Here is a 25,564-nt window from a genome sequence, read left to right as displayed (position 1 = left end):
TAGAGAGTACATTTCAAATAGCAATAATTTGTTGTTGAAAAATCAGAATTTAAGTGAGGAAAATCATGACTGCTTTGACAATCATCTTCAAAAAGCTAAAAACCTACATTTTCATATAGTAGGGCTCCAGTTTTCAGCTTCCACCCTGGTAGGGTGGAAGTGAACATCACAATGACATAGGGTGCTAGGGTGATTAGATGTTAGTGTGTAACCCAGAGCCAGGAACCTTTAGCAATTCAACAAGTGTTTATTGTGCATCTATCACATGCCCAGTATATTTTGAATTGTTCTTTTTCTTTAGATGTTGGATACATAAATTTTTCTTATATAGATACCTAAAACGTATAGTGTATTAAATCGTGAAAAATTCTCTAGAGCAAAAAAATAAGGATGAAGAGGGAGGCAAGGAGCTTATGGAGACGGGAAGGGTTGTTTGCAAGTTTACAGTGGTGGTCAGGCAATGGCCCAAGAGAAAGGTCACATTCCCCTAAGGGCCAGACTGAGCCAAGTTGATCCCTCAGAGCAACATCCTGCCAGACAGCAGGAATAACACGTGCAAATGCCCTGTGGCAAGAATCTGCCTAATCCTCAAGGCCTTACAGGCAGAAAATAAACTCATTTTCAAAAATGAGTTGTTTATTCTCGGCCTTTTCTCTTTTGTAACTTTTTTTTTTTTTTTTTTTTTTTGAGGCAGGGTTTTGCTCGAATGTGTGATTGTCCTGCCTCAGCCTTACAGAATGCTGGGATTACAGGCGTGTGCCACCACGGCCTGGGTAGTAAAAGGATTCCTGTTTTATCAAGTACAAAAACTTCGGATTCTTGAAAGGCTGCATGGCAACGCCTCAATTGTAAAATAGGGACACCAGGTTTACCAAGAGAACCAACAGGCAGTAAGAGCTCAGGAGAAACTGTCGTTTCCACTCAGATTCCATTTTCAGGGCGACTTGCCGGCGTCAAGCGGGTCTGAGGCCAGCTTTTTGTCGAGCACCTCACCGCTCTTCAACCGCTTCCCTGCGAAAGACTGGTCTCAGCATCCCACAAAAGCCTCCGACACACAGCCTGAAGGACGATGCTCAGCCCTGTAGGGCAGCGCTCCAGCTCTTGCTTTACCAAGGAGCGCAATGCCCACCCTAAAGCCGCACGCGCCGCTGAGGCTTCTGGTAGTTGGAGTTCCGGCTCGCTCAGCCCAATGCACTTCCGGGTTCGTCTCGAAGCGCAGCCATTGTCCTGCGCGCGGATGCTTGCAATCGTTCCGCACCGTAGCCTTTTGAAGTTCACCCCAAGCGATCGGAAGAGGATCTGTCTAGTTTAACCCTAGTCTGACGTGGTGCAGAATCGAAGCAAGGGGCTGCTTAACTCGAGTACGTTTTGCCGCGGAGCCGTGCCGGCATCCCAAGCAGGGACAGGACAGGCCTGCGCTGCCGGGGCTCGGACGCCCAGGTTGGTGGGGGGAGACACAGCATTGGGTGTGCGGTGTGCGCATGCGCAGGATGTAGGCCAACACCTGTAAGCTGTGGTGTGTGGGTGGGGGTTCTGGCGCCTTATCGCTAGATATGTTCAGTCTTACGTCTGGAGGCTGGTGGAGATACTGAGGCAATTGCTACTGTGCTTGGCGCGCATGCGTGGATGCTTGGGCAAGTGGTTCACCGATCTGGGGCTTGAGGATGCTCATGTTGCTGGAAGATAGGGCAGGGACACGGATATGGGGCAGAACCTGGGGAACGACCTTCTCCAATGCTGTATCTATGTAGTGGAGGGCTCGAGGGTGCCCAGGTTTTTGAAGTGCACAGTGGCAGATTTCTGTTCCTGGAAGGAGGGGCTGTGCCACTCTCACTATACTCTAAAGCAGGGATTTGGGTTGGAAACACCAGGTGAGATTCTGAGCAGTTGCCTCGGGGACTCTGGAAGACATTGTTTTTCTCTCAGGCGTGGGAACCCTCGACTTGTGGAGACACTAGGTTGGAGTTGCAGGTTCTTACCCCAGGAGAGGCAGTGTTACTTCAGCAAACCCTCGGTGGGATTCTGCAATAGACGGCCAAGTTCTGGGTCCTAGACAGAGTGCTCCCCCCACGTGCTCTGAATAGGAGTCAGGAACTTGACTATGATCTTGATCCATGTAGGAGAGTGCAGAATTCTTGGGCATTCGGGTTTGGTGGAGATGCTGGGTTGGAGGCAGAGAATCAGCTCGGGAAGGACTGAGTTTGAGCAGTTGTGGTCAGATTGACAGCTCCGTGGGGGAGATAGCAGGATAATAGCATCATTATGAGCAGGTGTTCTGGGACCTTCGCTTAGGCTCCTCAGCTTGCAGACCTGAGAGTGTCCAGGTTGGTAGAGAGACAAGAGTCTGGGCTGCAGATTTGAATGTGAAAGGAGCTGACTCTGCCTGACACCCAGGCTGTCATGTTGGACAGAAGGAAGGGGAAGGGCCCAGTTTCCGTGGGTGCAGCACCAGCATGAGTTTGAGAACTCCCAGGGTGGCGAGTGTGACAGATTCCTGAGCTCTGTACGCAGGCTACCGCCTAGGTACTCTGGTGTTTGGCAGTGGAGTAGGTGACCCCAGGATTTTCATGGAAACTTGCGGGTGCCTGAGGTATCTCAGTTTGCAGCATAGGGTAAGTGTGCAGATTCTCATCTCAGGAGCAGGGACTGCACAAAATCCCTTGGTGAAGCACTCAGGCCTTGGATGCAGATTCTGGGTGTGAACCTGCCCTGTGTGGGGGTGGGGTGTGTGTGCCATGAAGGAGAGGGTGGGCCGCTGTGCAGTGGCTGCAAGAGTGGAGGCCTGGAAGCCCCAGTGTGGATCTGCAGGCTCTGGTTGTAGGAGGCATGGGGCTGCTCCAGGGGTAGCCTGCACAGTCCTGCCTGGGACCTGGTGCAGCCTGGGGATGCCTGGGCGGGTGGAGAGAGCTGCTGTAGGTTAGGGGCTGAAGAGAGGCAGGGCCATTCCAGTGACCCTCTGTGCACAGGAATAGGTGTTTGGGTGGGAAGAAGGTGGCCGGAGATGGATTTTTAGAGAGTGCTTGTGTCTTTATGCAATATTGCCCTGATCACTGCCTGACAGTCCCCAGGTTAGTGGAGAGATAGGATCTCTGAGCCTTAGCTACCCAGGAAAGTGTTAGGGCAGGAGTCAGATGCAGCTCAAGATGGGACCTGTGGAAGCCTGGAGGGAATGGGCTTGGGTGCAGGTGCAAGGCACAGCTCCCTTGGGAACACACACTGCACTGCCTGAATGAGAATCTGGAGGTGCAGAACAGTGGGTAAAACTGAGAGCTGGGGTGCAAGGGATGGAGTAGATTTGCTTTAGTCTCAGACAAAAAGACATCTAATTAATACAAAAGCAGCTGAGCTATCGAGGTACACATTCTGTGCTGAGGAGGGGCTGCCCTAGACTGGCCTGTGCTGGTGTCTGCCACAGTCCTCAGTCCTGTGCAGACTCTGCTGCACTCAGGGAGATGGAGGAAGCAGGTCAGAGCTGCACATTCGGGCCCCAGGAGGTTGTTGAGGTGGGAATCTCAGCCAGTGATGTTTTGATAAGATGGTGGAGGAACCTGGGCCTGGCCGCAGCTGAGCTCTGAGCTCAGCTTGGCTGTCTGAGCAGGAGGTAGAGGCCACATTCCCAGGGCTGCTGGAGGACAGGCCAGGCTGCTGGAAGGGCAGGGTCAGTGCTCATTGCTGAGTCACTTTCTAGGGGTGGAACTGGCGAGCTTCATGCAGTTCATACATGTCAGGGACTGTGATTCTGGGCCATTAGTACCAGAGCTGTGCTGCTGGCCCTGGGAAGAGGTGCTGGTTTGGAGTTGCATGTTAGGGATGGGGCAAAAGGGTTTACACCACGGAGTCCCCCATGTGCTGGTTGTTTGTGTGGATCTCAGGATCCGGTGGACCAGGGGAGGGACTAGTGCTGCAGATTTTGGTGGTAGGGAGAAGGCCATGTTTGGGCATGAGGTGGCTTGTGGGTGGGTGGTAGTGAAGGAGCCGGCTTGGAGCTGCAAGATCTTGGCCAGCCCAAGAAGGACTGGGGGGGCTCTTGGTTCATGCATAGGTATTTGGGCAGAAACCTCTAGAAGCACCCTTGCCATGGGTATGCATCCTGGGATCGGAGGCTGATTGGGGGGCAGGTTGGTGTAGGGATGGGTAGACCTGCAGAGAATGTTCTTAGGGCATCTCTTCTCCCAGCAGCTCACACCTGCCAAACCTGGAGGGGAGCATGGAGGAGCGGGATGAGAAGCCCCCAAGGCCCTTGAAAGCCTACGAACAGGTGCGTAGAGCAGGGCCCCTCCCCTGAGAGCCCTGGGGCCTCTGCCCACCAGGCCCACAGCTCACCCTCTGAGGTCTCTGTAGCTTTTCAGGGGCTTTGGTCCCTCACGGTTGTAGACTTTTAACATGTACACACTGCATTTTATGAGTCTCTCGGCTGCAATTCTTCATCTTTTTTAGTAGAGACAGTGTTTTCTTGGAGAAACTTGGACTCTTGAGTTAAAAGTTTTTGGAGTACTGATTCACCTTTTCCAGCAATTTACAGCTTTGTTGGAGAATGAACAGTTGGAATATCCTAAATGTGCAATGAATTGTAGATAGTTCAACAAATTATGAGATGGCACATACCGAGGCATCCATATTAAAACTGATATGATATACTAGTGCATCTTACTGGCAAAAAGATACTGATTTATATTAAGTAGATAGTATCTAGAAGTCATTGGCTTTTGAAATAGAAAGTTGTTCATGTAGAAAATATGGTAGAGACCATAAATACACTAGTTAAGAAAGGTTGTCTGTCAGTTATGTTATAAGGGATTTTCAAAAATTACTTACCCATAGCTTTGTACTTTTGTACAGTACATTTTCAGGTTAAAAATGAATAATTGAAAGCATTGTCTTACAGCAAATATTCTTTGAAAACATTTAGTCTCTTGAAAATATTAACTTGAACTTCCTTTCCTGAACAACCCAGTCCCGACAACCATAGGTAGGCGAGTAGGTACCTTGAGTTGTGGATGTCCACAGTGCACCCTGGTACAGGGTCAGAGCCCAGGTGGAGGGAGGGAGTTGTGTATGTAGGGGGCAGCCCAGAGTGGGTGTTAGAACCCACTGGGGATGAGGACAGGGTCTGGACAAGGTGGTGGCTGGGCATGGGGAAACAGAGCCCATGTGGGGTGAAGCTGGTATGCATGTGGGGAGGGGGATGTGGGTGGAGTGACAGCCAACAGGTGAACAGGGCATCCACAGAGGGGATGTTTCCTATAGAGGCAGTGCAGGTGTTCTTGCTGGGGTAATTTGGTGGGGGTGTTGGAGCCAGAGCAGGGGGAGACATGTGCCCCATCAGGGCAGGGGTGCAGCATGGCTGGCACGTGGGAGCTAGAGGAGCTTGAGGGCATGAAGGAAGCCTGCATAGGATATCAGGGCCAACCAGGACATGGAGGGCATCCATGCAGTGGCATAGTCCAAGCCCAGATGGCACAAGGAGTGAGTCCATGATAGGGGGTGCCTTGGCCTGGGGAGTCTGAGCCCAAGCTGGGTGACAAGTGTCCCTTGGCAGAGGGTGGCCTCCTGTGGGTGGCAGAGCCAACATAGATGAGAAAGGTCTGTGTCAGGGAGGGTAGGGTAGGGGGAGTGGAGATTAAGTACTCACAGGGGGCTGATGAAGTCAGGAACTGTAGTGAGGGCAGCAGGAACCCTTGTCGGAGCATTGAGGTACAGATGGAAAAAGAATGCACTTGATGGTGATCAGTGGGAATTGAAGGTTCTGATGTGGGCTCGTGGTTTTCAGGATGCATAGATGTAGAAATATGGAGAGACGTGTGCCTCTGTGTGCACGTATGTATTCCCTGTGTGCCCTCTGAGGGGGCCTGGGGGACATTCCAATACCACTGTGTGTACCAACTGCCCAGACTTTGAGTTTTAAATATACCAGAGGTTTTATGGTTTCACTGTTAATGGCTATTTAGTGCTCAGTCTTTTTGCTGTTACAAACAGTGCTGTTGCAGGTATTTTGTACATTAGTCCTTGAACATGTGCAAGAGTTTCGTAGGGAGTTAATTACAGTTAGAAATTTCTATCTATATTAGTCACTTTCCTATCACTGGGACAAAATGCCCACCAGGTGAAAGTTAAAGCAGGTATTTTGGCTCACTGTTTCAGTGGGTTCAGTCTGTGGCCAGCAGGCTCCAAGGCAGAAACAACATGGTGAAAGGGCAGAGGAGAGCTCCTCACACTATGGCAGCCAGGAGGCAGAGAGGGGAGGCAGGGACAGAATGCACTCTTTTGGGTCATGCCCCCACTCGTGACCTGCCTTGTCCTACGAGGCCTCAGCTCTGAAGAACATGGCGGACATTTTATTTTTATTTTTTTTGGTACCAGGGATCAAACTCTGGTCCTTGCACTTGCACAGCAGACAGTGAAACCGCTGAGCTAAATCTCCGGCCCTGGAGGACGTTTTAGATCAAAACCATAACAACATCTTCATCAAAACTATCAGCAAAATTTTATTTGATATGACAATCAGTACTGTATTTTTTTTTTTTTTGATCCCGAGCATTGAACTTAGGACCTTGCACTTGCGAGGCAGGCACAGTGCCACTGAGCTAAATCCCCGGCCCAATACTGTATTTTAAACTAGTGACTTTTGAGTATCTTTTGAGAATCTGAACGCTCTTTGTCCTTTTCTTCTTTGTCAGATGCTGAATCAGGAATCTCTTTATTATATTACTTCTGTTACATTTATTGATTATATCCTGTGTAAAGTACTAGGAGAAAGGTAAGGCAGACAGCCCTGCCTTCTTGTCTTTGTTCATACAGTCAGAGATGTGCTTCTTATATTTTCCAAGGCCCCACAGGAAAAACAGAAACATAGTGCTAGTTATCAGTTATTGTATACCCAGAAGTTAGCAGCTTAAAACAACCCAAGTATGTTTGTTTATGTGCTTGTGTGTGTGTGTGTGTGTGTGTGTGTGTGTGTGTGTGTGTGTGTGTTGGGGATTAAACTCAGGTCCTTTGCACAGAGCTATGTCCCTAGCCCTTTTTTACCTTTCTAAATTTGAGACAGGATCTTGCTAAATTACTAACTTTCATCTTCCTGCTTTACCCTCCCAGAGTGCTGGCATTATAGGTGTGAGTCACCATATTATAGGCAGCTAAGTTAGATAGAAATTAATATACAGCCAGAGGGAGACTTGGTTCTCAAGAAGTCAGCACACACACAAAAAAGAGATCAGAATTGTGGATGGATGCACAGACCTAATGATAAAGATGCAGTGGCTGGGCCTGCATGCCTCCCCAAGGAATAAACAATAACTTGAGATTATATTGTAATCAGCACCACCTGATCCAGTAAGTCTGGATAGGCATCAGTCGCCCAGTTGGGTGGCCAGAGCATCTGGACCCATCCCTTTCAAAAAAAGTCCCTTCCCTTTATTTTTTTCCATGTATCTTTGCTAGGTGACTATTTCCCTATTGGATCAATATCAGCTAAGCAGCTACACTTGTAATCCTATAGATTGATGGTAATTTGACCCACATTGTACCCACATTGTGACTTTGCTGTATATATTACCCCTGACAAAGGGCCTTGCTGGCTACCTCATTTGGACCCCTCCTCAAAATTCAGGAGCTATTCTTCTTTCCTTATTTCCAATAAAATTCTTCTAACTTCTTCCTTTGGTTCACAACTTCATTCCTCGATCTTGTGGCAGAAATCCGGGAGCAGCTTAACTGGGCGTCTCTGGAGCTGTGGACCCCTGATAAGGTTGCAGTAAATTGCTGGCTGGGGCTGCTGCCTCCTGACAGCCTGATACAGTGGGTAATCAGCCTGCAAACTTGGTCATGTGGCTGTTGGCAAGAGGCCTCAGACCCATGCCCCATAAGCCTCTTTCCAGACTGCTCACACTCCAGCAGCTGATTTCTCCCAGACAAATGATGTGAGAGAGCTTAGCAGCGGGCTACCACACTTCTCAACTCTGAGAATGCACAGTACTTAGCAGGGATCTCATGGATATTTTATTTCTCATGGAGTAAAATCAGTGGAGCCCAATTCTTGGCTTGAATGAAAACTATAAGCCCAGTGAGCAATTATAGGGCTAGATAAGAATTATTTTGGAATTTTGTTTCTGTGTAATACCTGCTGAGTTAAAATCATTAAGTTTTTCAATTTTTGCCATTTTAAAAACTGATCTTAGCCATTCTAAAAGCAAAAGCCAATTAACTAAAAGTATGTAATTATTTTGAAATACAGGCTAGTATTTATAAATTTCTCTCTATTAATAGCTCTCTTTCTTTCTGAAGTATTAGGGATTGACCCTAAGAAGGAGAAATGCGTATTTGAATGGACTGCTATTTGACAGGTTGATTGTATCCTGAAGAAAAAGTCCTTAGGAAGCTAAAGGAATGATCTGTGTGAAGGTGGTTTTTTAATGAGGGAAATACTTGTGTTGGTTTCTGAATATCTAATTAAGAGAATAAATGCTACAGAACAACATGGATGTACTATTGAAACATACAGTCAGCTTGCTCCTCAGTTTTACCCCTTCAAAGAAAAACTGCTTTTAATGCTTTTGAGAATGTCTTTCCAGACTTGTGGGCATATTTAAATTTTAAGAGAATCATTCATCTTGTGTATATTAATCATTGATATTTTCACTGAACATCTTATTATAGACCTCTTTCAGTTATTTATATACATTAGTACATGCAAATCTCTTTTTTCTCTTTGGCTACCAGTACTAAATAGTATTTGTTGTCTGGATAAAGCATAATTTATTCAACCAGGCACTTGCTAGTGGACATTTAATTCCCTCTCCCATTTTTACAGTGATGATTAACTTTTTAATGAGATTTCTTGTACCTGGATCTAGACAGACTTTCTGTTATTTCCCGAGGATAAATACTTTGAAGTATTACATTAAAAAAGTAAAAATCCCACAAAAATATATACAAAACTGAGGAAATCTGAGTAATATCTATACCTGAGTTAATATTGTACCAATGTCCACTTCCTGTCTTCGACAGTGTGGTTGATCGTGTATGGTATTACCATTAGGGAGAGCTGCATGGAGTTCTATTTTTGCAAGTCTTCAATACTTTAAAAATAAAACATTATTTAGCCAGGCATCACTGTGCATGCCTGTAGTCCTAGCACTTGGAGGCTGAGCAGGAGGATCTCAAGTGTGAGCCCTGCCTGAGAAACTTAGCAACATAGCAAGACTCTGTTTCAAAATTTAAAAAAGACTGGAAATGTAGCCTCATTCAATCATCAGTACTGAAAAATAAAGAAGGAAAAAAGAAAGAAGGGTGGAAAGAAGGATTATTTATAAACATAGCAAATCCAAGATGGTTGTCCAACTTATACTTCTACTAAGAATACATGAAGCATGGCAAGTGGGCTGTCAGAGTGGCTGTCAAGAATCATTAACAGTAAACAAATACTCTGTGTAGTCAGAATGTTGGTCAGTTACAACAGTTTGAGCTAGTTAGTAAATATAAAGAGTATAGTAGGAACCTGAGAAGATGATATAGTTTAGAAAAGTGTTCCGCAAAGGGCCTTGTGTTAAAGGTGTGGGTCCCAGCCTGTGTTGCTGTTGGAAGCCTTTGGGCGGTAAGGTCCAGTGGAAGGAAGGTAGGCTACTGGCGCTGTGCCCTTGATGGGAATATTTGTGACCCCAGTCTTGTCCTCTCTGTTTTCTTCCTGGTTGTTTGCTTCCTTACTGGCATGAGGTGAGCAGGTGGCTCTCCACACACTTTTGCCATATTGTACTGCCACAGCCCAAAGGAACAGGGCCAACTGCTCATGGACTTGAACCTCTGAAACTGTGAGCCAAAACAAACCTTTCCTCTTTTAAAGTTGGTTATCTCAGGTATTTTGTGGCAGTAATGAAAAGCTAGCACAGAAGATATAACTACAGAAACCAGGAAATGCAGAATGAAATGTGTTTTAAATTCTATTTAGAGGTATCAGTGTGAATTCATGGCCTCTATAGAGACATAGTAATAGATATTTGATTGTTTTTGACTTAAAAAGGTGAGAATCTGCTTACATATCCTCTGGTCATTTTATTTCTTCTTGATTGAGTTGTTTGCATGTTTTCCTTTGTCCATTTTTTTTGAGGTTATCGTTTTCTTATTGATTTGAAGAGTCTTAATAGCATACATCTTTATTTTTTTTAATTTTTCAGTTTTTAAAATTTTTTGGTACTGGGGATTGAACTTGGGACCTTGTGCTTTTGAGGCAGGTACCGAAAGCATACATCTTTATTGACAGGTCCTTTATTGGTGATGCTTTCTGCTAAATTTTTTTTTCAGTTAATTTGTTATCTTTCCTTTATATGTCTGGCTTTAATGGTGCTGTAGTCCATTTTATTTGCTCCAGTTCTGCGATGCAGGACCCAACTGGCCAGTTCTTTTGCTATATGTAGTACCTGGGGTCACGACAACTGTATTGAGCTGGCAGTGGGGCCAGCCTGGAAGATCCACAAGGACCTTCTGCCCATATCTGGGGCCTCGGTGTCCCCCAAGGTGGCCCCTCTCTTTCTCCATATGGTCAGCTTGAACGTACTGATGGCCAGGAGCCCAAGGTTGGCAGGTGGGACGTGTTAGAACAGCTCATATGTTAAATTCTAGCTGACTCACAGTGGGAGTTTTGAGCTATGAGTTATTTCCCTAATTTTTTTCCTTCTTTCATCTGTTCCACCTTCTCAGGACTCTTTCCCTCCTCAAGAGATTATCATCAAGGTGGAGGGAGAAGATGCTGGGCCACTGACCGCTCCATCCCATGTGAGTCAAGCAGGGCTTCTTTTTTTACATTGAAAATTGTATGTGACTAGTCAGTGATAAGAGCCAGGAGAGCTTAGTGAGTAGAAAGTGAGGAAATGGAAATGAGACTGGGGAAATTTCCAAGAAATTTGATTATTGCTTGAAAGATCAAAAGAGAGAGAACTTAAAGGATATTTGAGATTAAAGACTGGTTTTTATTTTTTTAAAGGATTGAAAAGATTTAACTCTACTTAAGTGATTACAGGAATGAATTAGTGGAAAAAAAGAAGTTAATCAGTAGACAGAAAAAATAAAGGAAATAAACTATAGAAAATCTTTGATTGGTACCAGAACAAGTTCAGTAAATGTGTGAATAAATTGACTATATGCAGGGAAGATTTCTACTAGATGAATGAAGGTGAGGGAGATGTAAAGTTGAAGTTGGTTTTATTCTATGAAAGATCAGATGAGGGTGAGGATGGGAATTGGAGTAGAGAAATGTTTGATAGGAGTGGAGAAGGCATAAAATTTGTCCTCATAGCTATAATAGTTTCTGGGTGGTCCAGAAGGATCATTAGAAGACAGTGATTCTTAATTTATAATACTCTGTTCAACTGTACTTGTAGCTTTTTTCTCAGTGGCATTTTGTAACCCACTTTCTGTAGACAGCAGAGTATCATCAAATTCATTCTGTTTATAATTTACCAGGTACAGTCAGTGGAAGATCTATAAATCAAGGTAATACTTGAAAGAGAATTTTTAAATGGCTCAAATAGAAAGATTAAAATGTATGATCCATGGACTTTAAAGTAAATAAGATAGAAAAGGTATTTGGGGCCTCTAATCCCGGCACTCTGTGAGGCTGAGGCAGGAGGATTGCAAGTTTGAGCCTAGCCTGGGCAATTTAACAACTTAGCAAGACCCTATCTCAAAATTTTAAAAAGGGCTGGAGATGTAGCTCAGTGGCAAGGCCTTGGGTTCAATCCCCAGTACTGAAAAAAAAAGGAGAAAAAGGAAAAGAATGCTCTGAATAGAAAGGAAAAGTATATTGTCTTAGTTACTTTTCTTGTTGCTGAGACAAAATACCCAACACACAAAGTTAAAGGAGGAAAGGTTTATTTCAGCTCACAGTTTGTAGGGGTTTCAGTCCATAATTGGCTGGCTCCAAAGCAGAGTGGCATGGCAGAGGGCCATCACAGAGGAGAAACAGTCCATGGCAAAGCAGGCAGGAGGCAGTGAAGCAGCAGTTTGTTCCTAGAACAAACTTCAGCTGCCATTCTCTGTTGCTCAGGCAGAAGCTGCTGAAGTTCCTCTGTAGACAGTTCCCTCTGAGTGTTCCTCTTCCATTTCTTCAACATCACCACTGTTAGCTTGCAAGCTTATGGACTCTGCTATAGTGACAGTGTCATCAACCACAGGATCAATTGAAGTCTCAGGCTCCTCTACACAGCCTTCAAAGTCTCTCTCCTGTGTAGTTTTAGGTCACATTTTCTTCCAGGGAGATTTCAGTGTCCTTAGAGAGACACTGGCCTAGGATTTGTCAGTTAACCCCACATAGGAATGTTATAATTTTCCTTCTGGAACTTTTTAAAGGGTTAAGTCTGTATCTGAGACCATTTGGAAGAACTTCAGGGACGGTCCCTTGGTATATAGCTTCTTAAAGTTAGTCAAAGGAAGCAAAAGACCTCTACACTGAAAACTACAGCACTCTGAAAAAGGAGATCAAAGAGGATATAAAAAAATGGAAAGATACCCCTTGTTCCTGGGTAGGAAGAACCAATATAGTGAAAATGGCCATACTTCCAAAACTACTATATAGAGTTAATGCAATGCTGATTGAAATTCCAACAGTATACTTCACAGAACAAGAGAAAACAATCCAAAAATTCATTTGGAACCAGAAGAGATCAAGAATAGCAAAAACAACTCTAGGCAACAGAATTGTTTGGCAGGGAGTATCACAGTCCCCAACTTGAAACTGTACTATAAAGCTACTGTGATTAAAACAGCATGGTACTGGCAAAGAAACAGACTCGAGGATCAGTGGAATAGATTAGAAGATACAGAAACAACTCCAGACATACTCAGCCACCTCATCTTTGACAAAGGAGCCAACCACCCTCACTGGAGGAAAGATAGACTATTTAATAAATGGTGATGGAAAAACTGGATTTCAACCGGCCAGAGATTAAAACTAGACCCATACCTATCACCATGCACTAAACTAAGATCGAAGTGGATTAAAGATCTAAATATTAAGACAGAAACACTAAACTTGCTGGAAGATAAGTTAGGTAGAACTCTTGAAGACATTGGCATAGGAAAAGACTTTATGAACAAATCCTCAGTAGCACGGGAGCTAGCACAAAGGATCAACAACTGGGATCTCATCTTTTTAAAAAGCTTCTGCACTGCAAGAGAAACCACCAACAGAGCTAAGAGACAACCTACAATGTGGGAAAAAATTTTTAGCAGCTGTACCTCAGACAAAGGTCTACTATCTATAATATATAAAGAATTGAAAAAAATCAGACCCCCCAAATTCAAAGACCCAATTCAAAAATGGGCATCTGACATGAACAGACATTTCTCAGACAAAGAAGTAAAAGCAGCAAATAAATATATGAAAAAATGTTCAACATCACTGGTCATTCGAGAGATGCAGATGAAAACAACACAGATTCTACCTCATCCCAGAAAGAATGGCTGCTATCAAGAAATCAACCAATAACAAATGCTGGTTGGGGGCATGGAGAGAAAGGAACCTTTCTCCATTGTTGGTGGGAGTGCAGACTGGTGCAACCGCTGTGGAAATCAGTATGGAGATACCTCAAAGAACTAGGGCTAGAGGTCCCATTTGACCCAGCTATTCCCCTGCTGGATTTCTTCCCCAAAGAATTAAAAGAATCATACCACAGCGATATATGTGCACCCATGTTTATAGTGGCACAGTTTGTAATAGCTATAACTTGGAAACAGCCCAAGTACCCATCAACTGGAAACTGGCTAAAGAAGATGTGATTTTTTAAATAAAATGGAGTACTACTCAGCCATAAAGAACAAGAAACTAGAGACATTTATAGCTAAATGGATGCATATTGAGGTCATACTCTTAAGTGAAATAAATAGGACACACGTGTAAATACGGAATAGTTTCTCTAGTGTGAGAAACTGAAAGTGTAAATAAGGATTAAAATGATTAAAATGAATAATTGATAATCTGAAATAGGAAAAGGTCCAATGGTGTAGGGGTGGTGGGAGGGGAAGGGGAAAGGGAAGAAGGGAAAGGAAAAATTATGAGAAAAGAAAGAAAAAATGGAAATGAAATCTATGTAAATAGGGAAGGATGGAGGGGGTGAAGAGTGCACAGGTAATGGGGGAAAAAGTAAGAACTAAGGTACATCATGTACAGGTACAAGCACCCAATGATAAATGTAAACGTACTGTATACCTAAAATGTACCAATAAAAGAATTTTTTAAAAAAAAGTTAGCTATAAACTTGCTGGTCCATAGGCTGCAGTAGAGAAGTTATATTAGGTGGGAGAAACCTGACTGAGAGTCGTGAGAATTCTTCAGCCAATTCTTCCACATCTCATGGGTGAGCAGGAGCATTGTCTATGACGATGAGAGCCTTGAGTAGTAAACTTTTGTCCTCTAGATATTTCTTTTTTTTTTTTCTTTTTTCTTTTTTTTTGGTCCCAGAGATTGAACTCAAGACCTTGTGCTTGCAAGGCAGGCATGGTGCCACTGAGCTAAATTCCTGGCCCTGATATTTCTTAACAGTAGAACAGAAAGCCTCCCTGATCCACGCCAGAAAAAGCACTCCTGTTACCCAGGCTTCTGCCTTAAATTCCCACATCACCCCTATCCTGTTCTTCATGACTATGTTTTCTGAACACTTTAGGGGTCTCAGAGTGATAAAGAGAGGCTTTATCTTGAGGTCCCCACTTGCATTGGCACATAGCAATAAGGTTAGCTTATCCTTCATAGGCTGTGGCCTGGCATTTTCTTCTCTTCCTTGGTAATGTATGTTTTCCTGAGCATTTTCTTCCAGAAAAGCCCAGTTTCATTACAGTTGAAAACTTGATGAGAGCAAAAACCATTTCTCTTTGTTATCATTTTGAAATGGTATATGTAATTTTCAGCAGCCCTTTTATCAGCACTGGCTGCTTCACTGTGCCTAGTTACACTATGAACCCCAGCTCTTGTTTTAAAATTGTGAAACAACTCCTTACTGGCACAAAATATTTCACTATTATCACTTGTTGATGGATTATCCTTTATGAGATGTGCATTTATAGCATTTATAGACCCAGGCTATAACCTGCCATCTGCCTTTCATTTATCCACACTAACTAATAGCCTTTCTACCTTGTCTAACATTGTTAATTGTGACTTACTAATTTGAGTAATACTTTAGCAACACTAGCTTCCTTATATAAATCTTTTCTCTGTAAGATTGTCAAGATGGTAGATTTGAACATGCTGTACATATTAGCGAGATCAGTCACATGAACGCCACTCATATTTCTGCATAATTCCTTTTCTATTGTGATTGCTTTCTTTATCTTCCCTTCCTTCCTTATTTCTTTTCTAGCTTTTGGGGGGCCATTTTGATAGCAGTAATTGTAGCAATTATGTAAAGTACTAACCAAAATCATGCCAACAAACACACATATCTGGGCTCAGATTGATGGTTACGTATGCTTACATATGCTTTTCTGGCATTGCTAGTCTTTGTTTACAACCACACATGCAGCTAGCATTTGGGTCAAGACTTTAGTTGTAAGTTAAAACTAAAATTTTGGTCATAACCCAGGTTGTTTGTATGTGAGGCTAGTTGTAACTGGAGGGTTCACTGTATTATGAGAGGAGTCTACAGGTGGATGCTATAGATGATGCAAGACAAGACAATACAAGTTCTTGTAGTACAGGATGAATCCTAGGTATGAGTCCTCTGGATAGGGGTGGTGGGATTTGGAAGGTTGAAAGGACACAACTTCAAGAAGTGAGGTTTCTTAGTTACTTTCTCATTGCTGAGACAAAATACCTGACATCCTCAACTTAAAGGAGGACAGATTTATTCTGGGTTTTTCCACCCAGCATTGGCTACTTCTAAGGCAGAAAACTGCATGGCAGAGAATCAGAGCAGGGGTGTTTTGGACAGGTGAGAGGAAGAATAAAATAACTGGGATGGAAGTCCAGAAAAGCCAGTATCTGCATATTGAAGGACTTTTTCACATGGGTGTGTGATGTGCCTTCTGTGATTCAGGTGAGAAGAGAGGATGTAAAGCAGAATTTGCACCAGGGTTATTTTGATTTATTAGAAATAACACCATTGAGGGCCGGGGATTTAGCTCAGTGGTTCTGCCGCCTGCCTCACAAGCACAAGGTCCTGAGTTCAATCCCCAGTACCACAAAAAAAAAAAAAAAAGAAAGAAAGAAAGAAAGAAAGAAAAAGAAATAACACCATTGATTCAATTATTGAAATAATTTATTAAATTTAATATATTTAGTATCTATTATACATTAGCACTATGGTAAGTGTTAGAATTATGGTTGTAAACTATGAATGCCTTCTCTGTGCCCTTGTGGGTCATGGTCTAGTGATACAGATGCTGGTTTGTAGAGAAAGTGTATTGAGTTTTAGGATTGAATTCCATGGAGCTTTGAGAATGATTGCAAAGGGATGGAATGAGAGATATTAATCTAGTCTCCTGTTGATTATTTGATATTTGAACAAGCTCAATACTACAAGGACCTGCATTAAACATTGAAGGAGAGTGTTCATTGAAAAGAGGAATGGATTAGAGATTGAAAAAGAGTACCCTAAATATCAGTGTTCTACACAGGTGGTGGTTTGTAAATTATATGTCCAAATCCTATTTTGGGCTAATCATGAAAAACTGAGATTTTGGTGAAACTTAATGAGTTCTGACTTAGGAAAATGCATGTAGAACAGCATTTTACATGTAGTTTCATGGGATTCAGGACCAAGAATCCTGTGCATGAACCATAATTTAAGAATGCCTTGTCTATATAAAGACCCTTTAGTGGCAAGAGGTGTTAGATTTCCCTGTTGTTTTCTGTCTTTGGGCAAGGACAGGTCACTCTCAACCCTTCCTTTTGGGGTCAGAATTCCTGTCTTGGAAACAGGCCTTTCCTGTTTAGAGGAGGCAGGGCAAGAGACCTCATTTATATGTCGGTAATGACAGTGATTGTCTCCTAGAAGGCTCTGCCTTGAAGCTGAGTGTGTACAGAAACAGAGCTGTCAGCTGGGTGTGGTGGTGCTCACTTGTAATCACAGTACTTAAGAGGCTGAGGCAGGAAGATTGCTGGGAGTTCAAGCCAGCCTGAGCTACCTACTCAACCCCTTATCTTAAACCTCACCCCCCAAAAAAGAAATAGTATTGTCATCTGAAGACCAAGGGTTTAGGATAAAAGTCACATTGGCTGTCATTTAATCTTTCAGGGTTCTCAGACCTAACAATCTTATTAATAATGGGCAGCCTTATGTTTTGTTTAGTAAACTCTAGTGATAGTCTTTTTGTGTAACATCACAATTCAGTCAGGAACTCAATTAGTTTGGTGTGACTATGCCTAATAAATAGAAATGGAATAAATTCACCATTAAAAGATAAATTATCAAATTACAAATAAACACCCATAGAAGTCTGATTGAAGGCAGTTAATATACATGTAGTAAAACTTTTCACAATTCAGAATTCTATTTCAGATATGTTTATTATAGGTACAAACCCCAAATGTCTTTTCTTTTAAATCCAGGGCTCTTTGCCTATATATACTGCCTTTCATTGATGCTTATATATCATCATCTGTCTCAGGCATTTACAAAGTCCACCCTGCAGGTTCACAGCCTGTTTTTGTAAATAAAGTTTTATTATAGTATAATCTTGCCATTTGTTTACATGGTTTCTGTGACTGGTTTCTTGTCACAGCAGGAGAGTTGAATAGTTGTGATAGAGAATATATGGACTGCAAATATATTTACTAACTGATCATTGACAGAAAAAAATGTGCCCACCCTGGTTAGTTTCTTGTGAATCTGGAGGGAATTCTTAAGTGAGAATTCACCAGTGTAAAATTCAGAATAAGATTTCTTTAATGTGGACAAGAGGGAAAACAATTTATATCACTTCTTATCTGGTGTCCCTCTTTGGAGATTTAAAAACAGGTCCAGCATCAAAAATCCAAAGACATCCATACACTTCAACCAGAATCTTTTGGACACTGACAGTCTCCCCAGGTCATCATATTTTTCTACTTTCATCTGTCAGACATTTTCCTACTTCATAATGAAATAATGCCCAGTTGAGCATAAATATGTGTCCTGTTTTAGGAAGGAGTAAACTTCAAAATTGTGACTGTGGACTTCACTCATGAGGATCAGGGCACTTGGAACCCTGCTGTAAGGACCCCAGACAGAGGTGTAACCCTAGAGAACCACAGAGACCTGGTGTCTTGGGGTAAGTGTGTCATCCCACATAATGAAGGTATGTCTCTTGAAATGTTTTCACATCCCCATTAAGAGCTGTGGAGTTCGGCAGCCAGAACGATTTTGACCATACATCCCTTGTGAAGATTAATTTTGATTTGTTAGGTAGAATTGGTAAAATTTCTTGGTCTTGAGCTTATTCAGTCTTCATGGCTTCCAAAGGTCAAAGGCAGTAATTTCTTTTGTCCCTAGCCCAAACACCCAAAGTCCAATATCTTTCTCTGTCAGCTTTTCAAACTACACTTAATCTCTTAGTTGGAGAAAGTGGGAAGAGTGTAAAAAGGACTTCCCAATTGGGAACCAGACACACAAGGGTCATTACAGGTATAAAAGGTTTGTTTTATAGGAGAATGCCACATTTTTTCCCACCTCTTGGTCACCACTGTTCCAGTTGTACATATCATGGAATTATCTAATATCCATTCAGGCTTGTTCTTCTGAACAAACTTCTATTCCTTCTCAGTTGAAATCACAGGAATCTATGGGCAATATTGCCTGTGAGGTATTTAGGGAACTGTGATAATTGTGCCCTTTTTCTTTCTTTCTTTCTTTCTTTTTTTTTTTTTCTGTACCAGGGATCAAACTCAGGGCTTTGTGTTGGTCAGGCAGGTGTGGTGCTACTGAGCTAAATCCTGGCCCATGTGCCCTTTTTCTTTCTTGGGTTTGTAAATGCAATTTGTTCAAGTCTTGCTTATACAGACTATTGTAGCAAGTTTCATGCCTCTATAAATTCTTAGCAATGTAGTCAATGATCTATTGTAGTGAACATGTGTCTAGCACTACTAAAGGTGAAAAGGTCCTTTTATTTATTCACTAAGTATTGCAAGATTGTGTTAAGATTCTGTAAATTCTGCATACATGATCTTATTTCAGAATATGAGGCTACTTGATGTTCAAAATCTTGCTTATTCAAACAAAAATGAGATAAAAATAGTTCCAGTTGAGTGCCTTGTTATACTGTTGGACTGTGGTAGTTCTATATTTACTGCTTATTCCTACCCGTTTGCTTTCTAAACCCAGATTATATAGCAAATTCATATATTTTACATTCTTGTGAAGTTTTTTTCCAATATTCTAGCTCTAACATAATCTGTCTATGGTGTCTTATTTTGCTTTATTCCAGACCTGGCAACTGCATTTGGAAGAAGAGAATCAACCTTAAAGCAGGGCATTTTTGATGAAGAACTCTCTCATGGAGTGAAGATAGAAAAATTAACAAGAGATGATCCTTGGCTGTCTTCATGTGATGAAGTTCATGGCTGTAAGGACCAGTTGGAGAAGCAACAGGAGAAGCAAGAGAGACTTTTGCAGGAAGAGGAGTTCACTCAAAGGAAAGCAATTATTCACAAGAGAATCTGCAAAAGTGATGAATCTAAGGAGAAGAATGCTGCTAATTCCAGTCTTCTTTCACTTCCCATGGTACCCATTAAAACCCATTTTCATAAATGTGTGTCGCATGTTAAAAAATTGCAACCTGATTCTGTTGTAAACAGACTTCAGAAGACTAATGACAGTGATGAATTATGTGAAAATAATGAATGTGGGAAACTCCCTCAGAGCATACATCTCATTCAGTTTACAAGAACTCAAAAAAGAGAGAAATCCTATAAATTTAGTGACAGTATTAAGTGTTTTAGTCAAGCAACACCCATAAATATAAATGAGAAAATTCATTCAGGAGGTAAAAGCTTTGATTTTAAGGAATGTGGGGAAGTTTTGAACCATGAATTATCCCTTAATGAACAACAGAGAATTCCTCTTGAAGAGAGTCAGTATAAATGTAGTAAAATTTCTCAGAATTCATCCATTGCTCAAAACATGAGAAATCAATCTGAGGAGAAACCTTTTGAATGTAATCAGTGTGGGAAATCCTTTAGCTGGAGCTCACATCTTGTTGCACATCAGAGAACTCATACTGGAGAGAAACCTTATGAATGTAATGAATGTGGAAAATCCTTCAGTCGGAGCTCACACCTTGTTTCCCATCAGAGAACTCATACAGGAGAGAAACCATACAGATGTAATCAATGTGGGAAATCCTTTAGCCAGAGCTATGTCCTTGTTGTGCACCAGAGAACTCACACTGGAGAGAAGCCTTACGAATGCAACCAGTGCGGGAAGTCATTCAGGCAGAGCTATAAGCTTATTGCACATCAAAGAACTCATACCGGAGAGAAGCCCTATGAGTGCAGTCAATGTGGGAAATCATTTATCCAGAGTTATAAACTTATTGCACATCAAAGAATCCACACTGGAGAAAAGCCATATGAATGCAATCAATGTGGAAAATCCTTTAGTCAAAGTTATAAACTAGTTGCTCACCAGAGAACTCACACAGGGGAAAAGCCCTTTGAATGTAATCAATGTGGAAAATCTTTCAGCTGGAGCTCTCAGCTGGTGGCACATCAAAGAACGCACACTGGAGAAAAGCCCTATGAGTGTAATGAGTGTGGAAAATCTTTCAACCGCAGTTCTCACCTTGTTATGCATCAGAGAACTCACACTGGAGAAAAACCCTATGAATGTAATCAGTGTGGGAAATCTTTCAGCCAGAGTTATGTTCTTGTTGTACATCAGAGAACTCATACTGGAGAAAAGCCCTATGAATGCAATCAATGTGGGAAATCCTTCAGACAGAGTTCATGCCTTACTCAACACCAGAGAACTCATACTGGCGAGAAACCATATGAATGTAGTCAGTGTGGAAAGACATTCAGCTTGAGTGCTCGACTTATAGTACATCAAAGAACTCACACTGGAGAAAAACCCTTTACATGTAATCAGTGTGGGAAAGCTTTCATTAATAGCTCTAAGCTTCTCAGGCATCAGGCAACTCATAATGAAGAGAAACCCCATGAATATAGCTAGTTTACAAATCTTCAAACCAGAATTGATTCTTTCTACTTTTGTTCTTTATAGAAGTTTATTTTAAAGGAGTGTGTTTAGATAATATATGTGTTTAGATAACTTTAGATAATGTATGTTGACAAACTTTGATCACTTGTTATGTATCTAGAAATTTCTATGAAGAAAAGGGGAAAATCTATGTACTGCACATTTTTAACTTAGGAGTTTCACATGCAAAATCAAATTTGGCCTTACAAACATTCCTGAAAAATTATTAAATATGGGTACTTTTTGTAGCAGAAAGCACTCAGTCCTGAATTGGAGAGAAAAACCAATGAAGTGTGGACCTCTTCTCAAAAAGAGCACACAAAATTCTAACACTGGTGTACTTGTTATAGAGAAGGTTGAAAGATTGCTGTAGTGTTTAGAACTTAGGCTGGAAAACAATGTTACCATATATCATTCTACTACATGATTTCCCCATTAGGTAGTTTACACACCTTTTTAAAAAAATAGCACTTTCTGTTATAAATGATAATTTTGAGAGGGGAAAAATGGAAAATGGCTATGATACAAAATGAAAAATGCTGGAGAAAAATATAGAACTATTTTCTAGAACTATATTTGTGTATGGATCAAAATTGAAAGATTATGAATGTATCTATTTGATATTTTGGTTTATATCAAGTCTTTTTCTTTTAGAAATATATGGTGTTTTGCTATAATAAATGATATGATGAGAAAAATTAGTTAAATCCAAAAAGAAACAAAGTTTGCCATCTTGTTTAACCATTTAGGAAAAACTGAGCAATCAGATAGCAGAGATCACCCAGGGTTCTGAGATTTCCATTTGGCTTAACATGAGCTAGTCACTCCTTAGGGCTTAGATTCCTTAGGGATATTACCTACAGAAAATAAAATAGTTCCTTGGAAATGGATAACTAAAATCTAGACCTGAAAGGGTTCTGCTAAGAGAATGAGAATGCATGGATAGTACAGAAGTTATGAAGGCTTACTTTAATATATTTAATGTAGTGTAAATAAGCATTTTCAGGAAAGGTTTTTTCCCCTCATGTACTATTGTCTTTATTCTCTGTGATATATTCCCTAATGTGAGAGTCCTCTGGGGATGTGCTGCTCTGCATAAATGTTCTTCACCTGAATTAAGCTTGCGAGAAGGCATTGAGTGTGGCAACCTTTTTAGGTATTCTTTGATTTTTAAGATTTGGTTCACAGTCTTTCTGGGATTTTTCTGTAAGTCATGAATTCTCATCATGTGAATTAGTATCCTAGAAAGGAAATTTTAAAAATATGTTGGCTGGGGCCAGGGATTTAGCTCAGTGGTTCCACTGCCTGCCTCACAAGTGCAAGGTCCCGAGTTCAATCCCCAGTACCAAAAAAACCCCAAACACTGGCTGGGTTTGGTGGCACACACCTGTAATCCCAGTACTCAGGAGGCTGAGGCAGGAGGATTACCACAAGTTTGAGGCCAGCCTGGATTACATAGTGAATTCAGGTCCAGCCTGAACTACAAAATGAGACCCTGTGTCAAAAAAAAAAAAAGTCAAGAGTTGAACTGAGAGATCAGAGCATAGAGGTATCTCCCCTGGAGAAATGAAGGAAAACCCAAAATGACATCTGATACAACTTTTGGTGAAATTCCATTCCCTTGAAACTGCCCAGTAGAGCAGTCTTTGAGAATTAAGTCCCAGGGTTTAGCACACTTGGCAGTGACAGAAGGTCTGGGGGAACAGTTGTTGACCTTTGGAAAACTGGCTCCCATCCTAGGATCATGTCCTCCAAGTCCATGAGTGCACAAATAGAGAAGCAGCAAGAGTTCTCCATGTAGTGGCTTTTGGAGAGGGCTTGAAATTGTGGAAAATACCAGTTTAACAATGGGACCTACGTAGACTTCTCCAAAATTATAGATAAAACTAGTATTGGTGCTTGATATAATTGGATGATTTTGCGTCTTTCATTGAAGGCAAGGAATAAAGATTGTACAAATGAATATAAAAAGTGGGCAAAAAAAATAGGGCTCTGAAAATTTGAATATTTGGAAATGACTTTTATTCCAATGGAATTTCATCAGTAAATGTTGAAAATACTTCATTGAAAATGTGAAATTTGCAAAATTGCCGAAAAACCATTTGAAAGTATCTATTGTGTGAGAGAGAAAGTGTGTGTGTGTGTGTGTGTGTGTGTGTGTGTGTGTGTGTGTGTGTGTTTCTGGCAACCTTGGTAGGTTATCGACTGTGTGTACTATGTCATAAATGTATCCACTCCTGGGTAATGAATGACTTATGGTTGGCAAGTGTTTTGAAATAAATTAGGTTCACTAATAAAAATGTTAATTTCTATCATTTTCTCCATATTTTCCCATTGCAAAAAACAAAAGGCATATTTACCAAATGGTGAACCAAAGTAAAAGAAGTATTAACATGCCTCAAATATGTAATTAAACTTCTTAAAGTTTGTATTAAAAAAGGAACCAATAGCTTCATTTTAATAACATGTATGAATATAGGTATGTATATAAATGTATCATATGAGTATATGTATATACATGCACTTGTGTTGAGCATCCCTAATCCAAAAATCTGAAATCTCCAATTGCTCCAAAATCAACTTTTTGAATGCTGACATGGTGCCACAGTGGAAAATTTCATACCTTGTGTTTTATGACAAGTTACAGTCAAAGTGCAGGCATACTTAAAATATTGTATAAAATCAACCTTCAGGCTACATGTGTAAGGTGTTTATAAAACATAAGTGAGTTTTGTATTTAGACTTGTGTCCCGTCACCGAAATATCTAATGCATCTCCAAATTTCCAAAATCTATAATATTCTTTTTTTTTTGGTACTGGGGATTGAACTCGGGACCTTGCGCTTGTGAGGCAGGAGGTGGAACCACTGAGCTAAACCCCCAGCTCCCAAAATCTATAATATTCTGAAAGTCAAAATACTTCTAGTCCTAAACATTTTGGATAAGGGTTATTCACACTGTATGTATACATTTTACAGGTCAGATTTCTTTCACCACACTCCACTAAATTTAGAAGTAAAACTGAACAAAATGTTTTTAATACCTTGATCTTAAGAAATAGTTTCCCAGAACTAGTTTTTTGAAGAGTAAATCAATACTAAATTTTAAAACTGACTACGGACCAAATGGGTGATTCTGTCCATAAGCACTTCTTTTTCTTTTATATTTGGTTTTTCAACAGTTTTCTCCACCATAACTTGATCTGGCAGAATGGAGACCATTCTATTTCTGCAAGACTTTTTTTTTTTTTTTTTTTTTTTTTTTGGTACCGGGGATAGAACTCTGCAAGACATTTTGTGGCAATCCTAAACTTTCTATGGAAGTAAATTTCTGAATTTTCTGTACGTAAAAAAAATGTTGTGGGGGGCCGGGGATGTAGCTCAGTGGCCCCATGCCTGCCTGGCAAGCACAAGGTCCCAAGTTCAATCCCTGGTATTGCAAAAAAAAAAAAAAAAGTTATGAACATGCCATTAACTTGACTTGGTATTTAGCTCAGTGGCACTGCACCTGCCTCACAAGCACAAGGTCCTGAGTTTAATCCCCAGTACCAAAAAATATATATAAATAAATAAGTAATATGTAGGTGTGATCATAAGTGGAATGAACTGAAACTTTAGTATTTGAAATTAGGTTTAGAAAGAACCAAACCTATAGAAATACCAGGGGAGATATTTTTCCTGGTGAAATCCCAAATCCATATCTCTATTCTCTGATCATATTCTGTACTAATTGTATGGGGGTTCCATTATTGATACTGGGGATACTGTCCATTTTACTTACTACTTATATATTGTATTGGGGTAGAAGGCATGGAGATCTCTTTTTATAACCTCATGCTTTAATCGGATGTTGATAGTGTTGCTTCTCTAAACCTGTATATGAAGACAGCGAGGTCTAGGATGTGTCCCCAAGAATTTAAGTATCCTGTCACCACAGCATCCCCATGTCGTGTAGCCTCTACCTTTGAGTGCCTAGTATTCAGTTATGGATCTTATGTTCACATGAGGAAATAGAATAACACTGTATTTGGAAAATTATTCGCTGTTAATTCTGGATAAAGTCTAGCTGTACTTTTTAATATAAAGGAAAACAAAAGCATCTTGCTTTAAGTGAAACAATATTGTGACCTTTTGTGATTACTTATGAAACATTCCAATAGGTCAGAAACTGAATTAAAAATTGTAAAAGGGGGAGCCTGGGTTACAACTACAGTTGAACTGGAAAGTGTAATATCAGTTCATGCCCTGACAGGGCAACCAATCTCTTGGTGCACCTTACCCTGTGAGCTCATTGTTTGTGCAACAATATGGGACCAGGGTTATTAGGCCAGTTGTCTAAGACAGAAAAATAAAACTGAGCTTGTAATATCTTGTGATCAACAGATAAAAACACCTTCAGTGTCATCTGGGT

The 25,564-nt window shown here is 41.2% G+C and overlaps 1 protein-coding gene across 9 annotated transcripts; it reads left to right on the top strand.

Moving 5' to 3' along the window:
- The first annotated feature begins 1,182 nt into the window (after positions 1 to 1,182).
- Positions 1,183 to 25,272, top strand: Znf180 (zinc finger protein 180). 9 transcript variants are annotated; one of them, XM_013068638.3, is made up of 5 exons: positions 1,183 to 1,361; positions 4,180 to 4,258; positions 10,690 to 10,764; positions 18,105 to 18,231; positions 19,384 to 25,272. In XM_013068638.3, exons 2-5 carry the CDS (start codon positions 4,208 to 4,210, stop codon positions 21,126 to 21,128), a joined length of 1,998 nt encoding a protein of 665 aa, XP_012924092.1. In that variant the 5' UTR covers positions 1,183 to 1,361; positions 4,180 to 4,207; the 3' UTR covers positions 21,129 to 25,272. The 9 variants fall into 9 exon arrangements, with proteins under 9 accessions (XP_012924092.1, XP_087056619.1, XP_012924091.1 ...); XM_087200493.1 differs by having other exon boundaries at positions 4,177 to 4,258; XM_013068637.3 differs by having other exon boundaries at positions 1,183 to 1,440.
- Positions 25,273 to 25,564: the final 292 nt, after the last annotated feature.

Source organism: Heterocephalus glaber, unplaced genomic scaffold (genome assembly GCF_053883595.1).
Source record: "Heterocephalus glaber isolate CG9 unplaced genomic scaffold, H.glaber_assembly_v1.0 deba00001744, whole genome shotgun sequence".
In the NCBI taxonomy this organism is placed as follows: Eukaryota; Metazoa; Chordata; class Mammalia; order Rodentia; family Bathyergidae; genus Heterocephalus; species Heterocephalus glaber.
This window is presented reverse-complemented; position numbering and strand designations above follow the sequence as displayed.

What these genes read in the sequence shown, in the direction of transcription:
- Znf180 (XM_013068638.3), top strand. Translation starts at nt 4,208, where the DNA reads ATGGAGGAGCGGGATGAGAAGCCCCCAAGGCCCTTGAAAGCCTACGAA. An exon ending in CCTTGAAAGCCTACGAACAG is followed by an intron (nt 4,259 to 10,689) that starts GTGCGTAGAGCA and finishes CCACCTTCTCAG; the next exon opens with GACTCTTTCCCTCCTCAAGA. An exon ending in CAGAGACCTGGTGTCTTGGG is followed by an intron (nt 18,232 to 19,383) that starts GTAAGTGTGTCA and finishes GCTTTATTCCAG; the next exon opens with ACCTGGCAACTGCATTTGGA.